A 12,874-nucleotide genomic window follows, 5' to 3' on the forward strand; every position below is an offset into this window, starting at 1 on the left:
GTCATTCCCAACCTTTTGTCACTTGAGTTAAAAGATGCCATATTTGCAACACACCTAAAGAATGGTTGTCATTGAACTCAGTAGAATTTTTCCTAATCTCACATCGTGCTTGAAGAAGGTTATGACACACAAGTTGGGAATTACTGTTTTAATACAATGGGCACTTAAGAAAGTTTTGAAAAGTACACAGGTCACAGAAAATAAAACATTAAATATGCTAAATAAAAAAAATACAAAATTCTTCCCAAAATAGTGGCAATATTTTATTGCCCAACCTATACTTAATCTACTCAAATTGATTAATCTTTTATTCCAGTATGATAATTTATTAATCTGCTCATTATAATTTATTTACAGTTTATTAAAAGTACTTAAATGTTCAAGCCCAGTTTGATAACTGAAATGTAGTTCCGTTTGCAAAGATCTTTTTTTTTTTTTTATCAAATATATATTTTTGTATATTTTAATTATTATTGTAGCATATTTTATGCAAAGATATCTGATAATACATACAAAGCATCATATAACTTGAAATTAGTCAACAAATCTGAAAGGATTTCTCATAATTTATATTCCACAATAAAATTAAAATTAAGGAACTTTAATATGTGTCTAGAGTTCTTAATACATTATGTATTTCTAAATTTTAGTAAGTGAGTACTGATATTTACTGACATGGATTTAACAATAGGCAAAACATTTTACAAGTACCATCAATAAGACATAGTTCAAGGATGAAGGTGATTATTACTTTCTTCTTCTTCTCTAACAGATCGCACTAGGGCAATAATGTTACCAGCACCTAATCCTTTTGCTCCACATCGCTGAATTACTTCTAGGAAGAATGACTTCTGGTCAAATATAGGATGAGTGAAAATCTGCATCAAGAATCTACAAATAAATAGCATATATTAGAAGTTAGTAAAATTAGTTATAACTGTAGTTTAATACCAGTCAGTTGCCAGCATATGCTGCAATATTATGACAGTTGAAAAGAAATGTTCAAGCTAAAGGGAAAGGAAACCATCAGTTAATGAAACACAGTAATGACACAAATGAAAATAATAGTAAAAGACAATACAAAAATGCCAAAAAAAATTCAATTACCTCTGCATGCTGACAGTCAGCAAACATCTTACTGCTGCCAGCTCTATTTTTTTAGGACAAGCACCCATCAATATGCAAACAAGAGTATTAGTATCAGCTAAGTGGTGCAAGGAAGCCACAGACTTTTGCTGCACCAGCCAAAAAAATAATAATAATAATTAATTAATTAAAAATACAAATAATAATAGATAAATAATAAAATAAATTGCCTATTTGACTCTGTATGCAGTTCATCATTGTATTTTCTCAAGCTCTTTGCCTCATCTGCCACTCATGGAGTTAATTTTTTTTTAACCAGTGATGTAACAAACCAGTCATTAACAACTTGCTGGCAAAAAGAAAATTTCCTGCGATCCAGTCTAACCCACCAGTAATTTGAATTTATGGCCTTTGGTTCTAGAATCATTTATAACAGTAAAAATTCTTATCTCATTCATTTTACTTTCACCTCTCAGAGCCTCAATCAAATCTTCTCCAAGGTAAGGGAAGAGGTACAAAAGTAATGCCTCCTATTTTTTTCCCTCAGAAAATTTAATTCCTACAACTATGCCTTTTACATCAATTAATCTTCAATCATTAATAAACACATTGTTATTTTTCCACCAGGTCATCATCATTTTCTATAAACTTCTGCCATCTCTGAGTCAGATACTATATTCCAATCCTGTAAAAGTCTTTACTCTTGTTCCAGAGGGCTTTGCAAACACTGTGCTTGAGCTGGTCATTGACCACAAAATGAGTTCCACACAGTGCACCCTTCAGTGTGCCGAACAGGTGATAGCTGGAAGGTGCAAGATCTGGCTATTAGAGGGGTGAGGAAGCACAGTGCACCTCAGTTTTGCAATGGCCATCATTGTGCACAGACTGATGTGGGGTTGTGCATTATCATGGAGAAGAACCTCATTAAGATTTTTGTCCAGTTGAACTCTATAGATGCAGGCTTTAAACTTTTTCAACATTTTCACATATCAATCTGAGTTGATTGCGGTGCCACATCCCAAGAAGTCCGAGCAAGACTCCATCTTTGTCCCAAAACACTGTCACCATGACTTTACTGAAGGCCGTCTTTTGAACTACTACTTGCGCAGTGAATTTTTAGTGCCACTCCATCGACTGTCTCTTTGTTTCAGGGTCATAATGGTAGACCCAGGTTTCATCACCTGTGACTATGTGTGAAAGAAAAACCTCTCCTTCACTCTCATAGCACTGGAGAAGTTCCATACAGATGACTTTCCGGGTTTCTCCATGGTCGTGTATCAGCATTTTCAGGACCCACCAGGTGCATACTTTGTTGTAGCTCAGTTTCTTTATGATGGTTATCACAGCAGTTTTCCCTATACCTGCTGCATTGCACAATTAATAAATTAATGTTTTTATGTGGCAGTCCTCTTTGATCAGTGCATTGATCCAGCTCTTGCTGTCTATTGTCATTGACATTACTGGCCAGCTGCTTCAGTGCTTGTCAACAATGTCATTTTCCCCACTCTTAAAGCGTCTTACCCGATGTCTGACTGTACTCACATCTACAGTATTGTCATTTTTGAGATACATATGGATTTTGATAGGCTTCACTTCTTCCTTGGTAAGAAATTCAGTCGGCACTCTTTGCTTGTTACATATATTTGTAATGTCCACCATTCTGAACTATGCATGTGCTGCATTCACGAGACCAATCACAGCACCATTCAGTGTAGTGAAACTAGAGACCTCTAATAACCACTCAGTGACATGCAAAATGATCTACGGCTCCACATTTGAAAGCAAAAAATTAGAAGGCATTACTTTCATACCAGTTCTCATATTTCCAAGCTCTGTATCCCACATATTCAATCTTTCCTCGTATGGACATCCTTTTGCACATTTTTCCAAGCGCATTGCCTACCTGTGGACCCTTTCATAACCTTAACTTCCTTTTGCAGGTACAGTTTCTATACCTGAAGTTTTACAGTTGCCTTATACAGTGGGATTATGACCTCCCTGTCTCTACAAGAAAATGTACAAAAAATCATTGATAGGCCACCATGAGCTTTCCTTGCTGCATGTCTATGCTTCTCAAAGAACTTCATATCCAACTATATCATATAACTCCCAAATCCCTTTCTTCCTGTACTGTTTCTAGTTTAACTCCAACAAGTGTGTAAGTTATTTTGGAGTTATTAATCCTTAAGTTAACTTGATAACTGCAGCTGAGAATTCACAGGCTACCAAATATAAGAAGGAAAAAGTAATCCCCAGCTTATTAAATTTATTTCTAAGACCATATAGCTTCTGCTATATTAAATATTTGACAAAATTCCATTAAGTACATATTTTTCTTACTACCTTAGATTTTATGGTTGGAACACATCTTTTGGACATCAATGTGTAATATGTTTATAGAATTCACAAGAGGTTTAGGCTAAGGTAAAGAAAGCCAACACGAGAACCACTGGAAATGTCGGCTAACTTACCCGAAAAATTAGTTTCCCAATACAGCACTCTAGCGCTGCTCGCTGGGTAAACAGACGGTAGATGTTATCGGTCTGGAGTAGAAGTCGAGAACGATATATTGATTGACAAGTAGGCGTGGCAGACAAGCTACTGTGTAGTCATCAGTTGGCATTATGATGTGTATTTATGAGTAAAGAACGGTGCATAATTAGTTTTGTAATGAACGGTAAACAGGTAATAATAGCGATGAATCTTTTAAAGATAGAAGAAATTTGTAAGGAAAATAAAATGTTGCTTGATTTTTTGATGAAAACTAAATTAATAAGACCAAAATTGTACTGTTTTAAGTGCAATGATTATTTAAATTAATTGAATCACGAACAGTCATGTGGAAAGTTCTGGTATTGTAAAAAATGTTCTGCGCGAGTTTCTTTATTAAAATGTAGTTTTATGAAAAATACAAAACTTCCATTAAAAAAGATAATGTATATCATACACCTTTGGTCAACGTGCACACCAGTAACTATAACAGCATTCTATCTGGAGATTTTGAAAGTAACAGCAATTAAGTTTTATAAGAAACTAAGAGATATTTGCAAATTTCAGTTGTTAAAAAAACCCATTAAGTTGGGTGGATCGGGAAAAACTGTAGAAGCAGATGAAACTGTATTGGTAAAACCAAAACATTACAGAGGACAAAATTTAACTGCTAAGAAGAAATGGGTGTTTGGAGTATTTGAAAGAGAATCAAAATTTGTCTTCAAGAAATTCATAAAAAAATCAGAAAGCAAAAACTCTTTTACGCATTAATAGTAAAGTAATGAAGAAAAATACTACCATCATAACTGATGGCTATAAGCGTATTACAGCCTTAGAAAAAAAGAATTACAAACATTTAATGGTGAAATACAAGGAACATTTTGTAGGAACATATATGAATAACATCGAAGCCCGTGGAAGAGACTAAAAAGTGTAACTAAATAGCAGCTGTAAAGATATGTTGATGGGTCACACGAATGAATATATGTTGCATCAAATTTATGGGAAAAATCATGAAGATGCTTTTCAGAATATTATTACTCAAATTGCGAATAGCTATTGAGCTCCAACTATATGATTTGTATTCGTGATTTTTTTTTTTTTTTTTTTTCTGAAAAAGTTCAGAATTAGGGCAAGTTACCATTGAGGCAAGTGACCATTAGTGCTTCCGAGATTAGGGCAAGTGATACTAAACCGATGTTATCATCTGTTGTGTTCACACACCAATCAGCACATTGTTTGCCACGCCTACCTGTCAATTAATATATCATTCTCGACTTCTGCTCCACACTGACAACACCTACCGTCTGTTTACTGAGTGAGCAACGCTATAATGCGGTATCGGGAAACTAATTTTCTGTTTAAGTTAGCCGACATTTCCTGTTGTTCTCATGTTGGCTTTCTTTACCTTCACTGAGTTTTATTTACAAATGGATATGTGTAGTTTAAATACTTTTTTGTTAGATCATTTACGTTAGTGCTTGTCCCATTCTTAACCTGGAAGTGGCACCCATGTTTAGTGCAGTGGTATCATGCTACTCTTAACAGGTGACCAACATTGTTTTTTATTTATGGAAAAATTTTTTGGATTATTTTGATTCTGCTTGCAGATACCAATATATCATCTTTTCTTAATTTATTTCTGTACTTTAACATATCAATTTTTTTTTAATAAGAAAATTAAATATTTAAAAATTGTGTTTTTTACACATTTTTAAAAAACGAAAAAAAAAATATTAATTCTACCGAAGGTTAAAAAAAATACAGCCACAAAACATAAACATGACATTAATTGTCTCTTCCATTTTTCAGTACAGACAATGGTTAAGAACATGCAATTTCAATTTTATACACACATGCACATATTTCTGTCTTGTAATTATGTTTGCGGGTTTTTTTACCTCTTAGTATTCTGTTTGGACCCCAAAGAATTAGAGGAAAATCTTAATCAGTTATGCAGAGTTAGTAAGGATTTTGGACTAAAGATGAATATGGCTAAAACAAAAGTAATGATGAACAAGTATGCCACAGAAAGGGATATAATCATCGAAGGAGCAGTAATTGAAATGATGGATTCATATACTTATCTGGGGCAAGTCATTAGCTGTAATAATGATAAATGGCTGGAAGTCAAGAGAAGAATAAATTTTGGAAGGGTAACTATATTCAGGAAATATAGTTACATACTGAGGAGCAATATTCCAATTTGTCCGAAATGTAAAATAATGAACCAATGTATACTCCCCACCATGACTTATGGAAGTGAAACTTGGGCACTCACCAAAAGAATGGAAGAGAAGTCGAGAACTACACGGCGAAGTATGAAATGAATTATATTAGGAATCAGACTGTTAGATAAGAAGAGAACCACATGGATTAGGCAGCAAACTCAAGTAAAGGACATTCTTATCAGAACTAAAGAACTAAAATGGTCTTGGGCAGGACACATAGCTTGAAGACATGATAACAGAATGGTACCTGAGGGGAGCTAGAAGAAAACCTGGAAGACAATGACGGAGATGGACAGATGAAGTTCACAATTTAGTGGGTAGTAAATGGATGGCCATTGCACAAAACAGAAGGAAATGGAAAGTTGCTGGAGATGTCTTCATCCTGCAGTGGATTGAAAATGGCTGATGATGATTCTGTTTGGAAGATATTATCCATAATATGTCTCATAAAATAAATAAATGATGAATGAAAACCACTTTATGTAATATTCTATACAGTAAGACCAACTAATAATGTTACCAAAAACAAATTCTAAATGGGAAGATAATATGGTTATCTTCCCATTTAGAATTAACCATAGGGAAATAACCATAGAAGCTACTAGGCTTTTCATACCAACTAAGAAATACTGTTCAAGGCTTAGCACAAAATGGAAGTCAGATGAATTAATGAGATGCATGGCTGAGAAGAAAAATGCAGGGGATCAATATATATTATCAGGTGCTACAGAAGCATATGGTAGATATAAATTAGTCTACAATCAAGTCACAAAGGAAGTTAGATAAGCCAAGGCAGATTACAAGAAGTCTCTGGAAAAGAATGCCAAGAAAACCAGCAAAGATCTCTTTACTTTACTTAACAGTAAAAGGAAGGGGTTGAATCACATTCGTCCACTTGATATCAATGGTTTAGCTGTTGATGATCCTGCTCAGGCTGTTGACAGGCTAAATAGGTATTTGCATCTCTTTTCCCACAAGAGTAATTCTTTAGGGTGGCAGATGCCAGATGTTTATCAAACTCTAACATGGAATTGAATGATTTTGTGATACCTGAGAGGAAAGAGGAAGAGAAATTGTTCAAGTTAAACATAAAAAGGCACCTGGAGTGGATGGGATCTATCCAATTACATTAAGGGATGGAGCAAAGAAGGTAAGAAAACCTTTAGCAATAATTATGAGTGCATCTTTGGATACAGGGGAGGACTCTATGGACTGGAGATGCACTAAAAAAAAAAAAGTAAAGTGCAGCCATTATCAACCCACTGCAGGATGGAAGCCTCCTCAACAATTCATGCTGAGGGAAATGGACCATAATCTGCCACGCTGGTCCAGTGCGGGTTGGCAGATCGACCGTATTCAGCAGTCAGGGGCTTGAACCCCGGTCTACTCAAAGAGCGTATGCTACTGCACTCCCGCTCCTGCCCACTCGGCTACGGAGGAGATGCACTAATATGTCCAATATATAAAGAGGATCAAAGGATGACATAAGTAATTACAGCCCTGTTAGCTTAATTTTTGTTACAGAGGAAATAATGGAATCACTGGTTAAAGAAGTAATGCAGTACTATCTACACAGGAAGGCAGTTATAATTCAATCACATCATGGTTAAGGAGCTGGGCCTAACTTGAAGATATGTGGGCCCCAGGCAAAAGTATTTTTGCCTGGGGCCCCTGTAAAAATGCTTATTATGAAATGACATTTTAATGTTTTTGGATTAACAATAATAATGATAAATGGATAGGTTTTGGTGCCATTTTGAGAAGTCATGGTGCATTCAAGGCAAATACAGTCAGTCCTCATATAACATGATAGTTGTGTTCCTAGAAACCCTCGTGCAATGCAAACTCATGCAATATAAATAACAGGCATTACGGGAAAAATAGGGTTAGGTGCTGACCACCCAAGATTGAACACACACACACATTTGTAACAAAACACAATAAATAATCGTAATAAAACACTTAGTTTAAAAATGTAAAATTAATAATTTAACCATTTAAATTTAGGTTCCTATCTTTTATCTAAATAAATGAAGATAGCTTGAGGGAAAGGGCATGAGAAAGGAATAATGGGGAAAGCAACAGAATAATGGGGAAAGTGGCAACAGGTTGTCATCATTATTGGAACTGGGAGGTGGAAGAGATGCAGATGAGGACACTTTGGACAAAATGCACCAGAACTACAGGCTGTGGCTTATTTTCTGTCTCTTTCTTGGTGTTTTCATAAAAAATACATCTAGTTTCTGTTGTTTTGCTATCATCCTTCTTTCACAAAGCAGCTGTTCATATGGTTCCAAAGCAGATCGAATTGTATGACGCATCTTTCTGCATTGTAATCGTAATCTTATAGCCATTGCATACTTTTCTCAAACAAATTTCTCTGCCATTCCCCTCGCTGAATAACACATGAGGAGTTATTCAGCGAGGGGAATGCCAGAGGTGTATTCAACTCTAGCAGTAAGCTACAGAATCTTGAAATAACTGGGAGTAAAGTAGAGGAGAAACTGTTGAAGATAAACACAAGAAAGGCACCCGGGGTGGATGGGATCTATCCAGTTATATTAAAGGAGGCAGCAAAGGAAGTAAGCAAACCCTTAGCCATAATTATGAGAGCTTCCTTGGACTCAGGGGAGGTACTCGCAGAAAATTTTCAGCAACGGTTGGAGGGTGACTTGATGCACTGTCCAAAACAATTAAAATCGTTAATTCCAAATTTTTGTTTTTGCAGTAGCTTCAAAACACATCCTCAAGCACATCTAGTAGAAGATCAGTGAAGATCTGCCCTGTCATCCACCCTCTTCTGCTGTTCCTAAATTAAACACCCAGGGTAGACCTTATGATCCCTTTTAATGTTTGTGGATTTGCTGCATGATAAACAAAACAGGCTTCAGTTTCACATCTCCAGTTGCATTTGCTCCTAACATAACAGTCAATCTATCCTTAGCACGAGCTCCAGGCTTCAAGGCCTGGAGCTCGTGCTTCCTCTTTCAGTATCGGCAGAAATACCTTTGCTGCTTCTTCATCTGCACTCACAGCTTCACCTGATAATTTCACATTATGGTAAGCAGGACGTTTCCCGAAATTATTAAAACAGCCACTACTGGTAGTAGAGGGAGGCACCTCTTGAGGATTTTCAGCTTTATATCTGAGGTCTTCAAATATTGCTAAAGCTTTTGCTTTTATTGTAAGCAAACTTGTTCCTGATCTCTTCTTTGTTTGATCTTCTATCCAAACAGATAACAGACATGCCATCTCTTCCAATTCTTTGTATCTTGATCTAATGGATATTGTTACACTTTGAGTTGGTCCTGCTATGAAAGTTGTTTTTATTTTCTCTGCATTCTTTCTAATTGTTCTCAGCATTGCCTCATCTACGCCTGTAGTAAGCACAATATAATGTTCTTTCATTCTGCTTAAAGCATTTTACAATTTCGTATTTTTCCTCTATCAATATTGCTTTTCTTTTTCTCTCTCTCTCTGAACCTGTAGTATCTTCACAAGGATGCTTCCTTTTCACACTTTTTTCCAAGTATTTTATTCATTTTAGCATTAGTAAAGGCATATGATGCAAGAAAGCAAGCTTATTCAGCATCAGCCAAAAAAAAAAAAAAAAAACACACACCACTCCCATTTCACCCCTCCGTTCGTTCGAAATACCTGTCCAGTTGAGCTTTAAATTTGTTTAGGCTATCAACTTCAACAACAAGTGATGGAAGTCGGTTCCACCAACCAACCACCCGCTGGCCAAAGGCAAATTTCCGCACATCTATCCGACATCCGTCCTTCCTCAATTTGAATTTATGCCCTCTGAGGTGATTATTATGAGCAAGATGAAGAATCCCATTGGCATTGAGCATGCTCAAACCATTCAAAGCCTTATACACCTCTATCAGATCACCTCGCCAGTGCCCAGTCTCCAGACTCTGTAATTTGCAAAACTTAAGCCTTTCTTCGTAAGAGCAACCCTTTGTTCCATTCACTAATCTTGTTGCCCTTCTCTGTACCCGTTCCAGCAGCTCTACATCCTTCTTGAAATGAGGCCTCCAGACCTGTATACAGTACTCAAGATGTGGCCTAACCATTGCCTTATACAAGGGAATAATCACCTCCTTATCCCTGCTAGAAAAATTCCTGTATATCATTGACAAGACACCATGAGCTACTCTTACAGCTCGTCTGCACTGCTCAGAGAACTTCATATCTGCCTGCACAATTACCCCCGGGTCCTTTTCATTCTCTACCACTGTCAGTGTAGTACCGCAGAGTTGATACGTTGCTCTGGGGGTTACTGTTTCCCATATGTAGTACTTTACATTTGTCAATGTTAAACTTCATTTGCCACCTCTCAGCCCATCTGTTCAACCTTTCCAGATCCTGTTGCAGCAGCATAGCGTCAGTAGTGTCCTTAACAACCCTGCCAACCTTTGTATCATCTGCAAACTTGGACATTAAACTTGATATACCATCATCAATATCATTCATAAACACCGAAAACAACAACGGACCCAACACTGAACCCCGAGGAACTCCACTAATAACATTAGTCCACGTTGAGCAGTGTCCATTGATTACCACTCTCTGTCTTCTGCCACTCAACCATCCCCTTATCCATAGCAGCAATTTGCCTCCAATGCCACACTGCTCCAATTTATGCAGCAGTCTTCCATTTTTAGGGAATAGAGAACAAGGGTCCTTGAGGTTGTCACAGATATTCTCTCAGATAGGCCAGACAAGCCGTACTTGCAACCTGGGAGTCTAAAATGCTGATGGAACTGATATTCGGGTGACACTCAAGTCAAGTGGACCCAATTTCGGCGAAGTCTGGATGGTCTGTGACAACCAAGTCCTCTGCTTGCACCTTCACGATGGTGGGACTGTTAGTAATCCTGGGTATAACCTCCATGCACAAGTACATGGTGGGTGACCACCCAGGTGTGAACCAACGTAAGCAGGGGTTGCGGTGTGGCACCCACACCACATGAAGGAATGCCGCCCCTCTGTATCACCAGGCAGTACTAGGTGGTAGATGACCCTCATCAACTGGTGCAATACCACCACTTTGCTTATTGGAGGCTTGAAGTGGTGGAACCCATGTTTAGTCTCCAGAGCTAAGTTCCGGTCAACCCTTCCCCATCTCTTCCATCATGCAGTATGATTAATGACTTTTGAGGTTATGATGAACACCGTGGCAAGATTCAATCTTCCTTACATTTCGAGGGTACAGCTCTAAAACGGTGTTCACAGGATGGCCGCTAGTTAGTACACCGGACAGGACTGAACCTATTGGTAACTCTCTAGGAGGCTTCCAGATCAGCTAGTGTATAATCTTGCTACCTCTACTTGTACCTCTACGTGTGCGTAGCACACGCTTCTTGATTAGACTGGGGTTCGAGCCTGTCACCACCAAATACGGAGGATGCGGAAAGGTCGGAATGATCACCGCATATCCCGGAGCAATATGGCCTTAGTTGCTAATGCTCCTAAAAACCAAATAACAAACAAACAAGAATACTGGACAATCCCAACCATACAGCCAACACACTTGATCTTTTTCTCACAAACAACCCTTCTAAGTACACGGTCGAAGTGAGTGGTCCTTTAGGTAACTCAGATCATCACAACTTGGTGATTGTCTCTTCCCCAATGGAGCCTTTATCTCATGGCTATTCCCAACTTCGTATTGTTTGGCATTACAAGAGTGCAAAATGGGATGACTTGCGAGATTTCTTTTCTTCTTTTCCTTGGTCGGATTACTGTTTCAAAACTTCTGATGTCAATGCTTGCTCAGATCGTGTCAGTGGAATTATTCTTTATTCCCACACTCCACTTTAAAATCTCGTCCTTTATCTAAACCTTGGTTTTAAAATAAATGTGCTAAGGCTATTCAAGAGAAGAACGTTGCATATTGTAATTGGCTTGTTTCTCATTCTTCAGTTTCATTTTCTGCCTACACCAAAGCTCGCAACAACTGTAAAGCAGTTATTAATCAGTCCAAACTAGAGTTTGAACAGGCTAAGAGTAGAAAACCTGCTTCTTGCCCTAATGGTAGCCAAGCATTCTGGTCTCTTGCCAAAGTTATGGCCACAACTTTTGTCCATCTCTGCTCCCACCTCTGTCAAAACTAGTTGGTTCTGTTGTCACTTCAGTCAAGGATAAAGCTGACCTGCTAGCATCCCATTTTTCTTCCAACTCATGTATTAATGATCTTGGTAAAACACCTCTCACCATTCCCAACACGCTCCATTCAATGCCTCCTGTGGTCTTCCGTCAAAAGGATTTTGACAAATCTTGATGCTAAGAAAGCTCCAGTTCCCGATATTTCTCCACTTGAACTCAAAACCTGTGCTCCTGAACTTACTCCTGTTCTTTGCCGCCTTTTTTCACTTTCTTATTCCAAAGGTGTCTTTCCTTTTGCTTGGAAATTTGCTCATATCCAGTCAGTTCCTAAAAAGGATGACAAATCCCTCCCATCCGATTATCATCCCATTGCAATTACTTCTATCTTTTTAAAGTAATGGAGAAATCAATTAACTGCCAACTCTTAAACTACCTAGAAGCCTTCCACCTGATCAAAGATTGCCAGTATGGATTCCGTCAGTGGCGACCCACTGGTGATATTCTGGCTTATGTTACCCATTTATGGACTAATTCAATGGAAAAGTTTGGTGAAACATAAGCAGTTGCTCTTGACATCTCAAAGGCTTTTGATCATGTTTGGCTTAAAGGTCTTCTAAACTAGCTTCCATCTTATGGTTTGCCAACTGTTTTTTGTAATTGGTTATCCAGTTTTCTCTCTGATCGCTCACTGAGGGTGATGGTAGATGGCTCTCTGTCTTCTAAGTAGTTCTCCACTTATGCTGGTGTCTCCCAAGATTCAGTTCTTTTCTCCACACTTTTTCCTATTGTATATTAATGACCTTCTTCCATTGACTGGAAATCTTATCCATAGTTTTGCCGATGATAGCACATTGCATTTCACTTTCCATTTTGGGAAACCTTGTCCTGCTGAATCAGCTTCAACTTCTCGAAAATCTGCTACCAATTCCTTAAATGACGATCTCCAGGTA

The 12,874-nt window shown here is 37.7% G+C and overlaps 1 protein-coding gene across 4 annotated transcripts in view; it reads right to left on the reverse strand.

The window, feature by feature from the left end:
* Positions 1-668: 668 nt before the first annotated feature.
* LOC150078394 (4-hydroxyphenylpyruvate dioxygenase-like protein) overlaps positions 669-12,874 on the reverse strand; it is a 110,984-nt gene continuing 98,778 nt past the window's right edge. For all 4 annotated transcript variants that reach the window (XM_090384806.1, XM_090384808.1, XM_090384809.1 and 1 more), the window contains exon 6: positions 669-891. In XM_090384806.1, coding sequence (XP_090240932.1) covers positions 729-891 — 163 coding nt within the window. In that variant the 3' untranslated portion in view covers positions 669-728. The remainder of the gene's footprint in view (positions 892-12,874) is intronic.

The sequence above is a fragment of the Mastigoproctus giganteus genome, chromosome 11 (assembly GCF_048544385.1).
Source record: "Mastigoproctus giganteus isolate SK-2022 chromosome 11, ASM4854438v1, whole genome shotgun sequence".
Taxonomy (NCBI): domain Eukaryota; kingdom Metazoa; phylum Arthropoda; class Arachnida; order Uropygi; family Thelyphonidae; genus Mastigoproctus; species Mastigoproctus giganteus.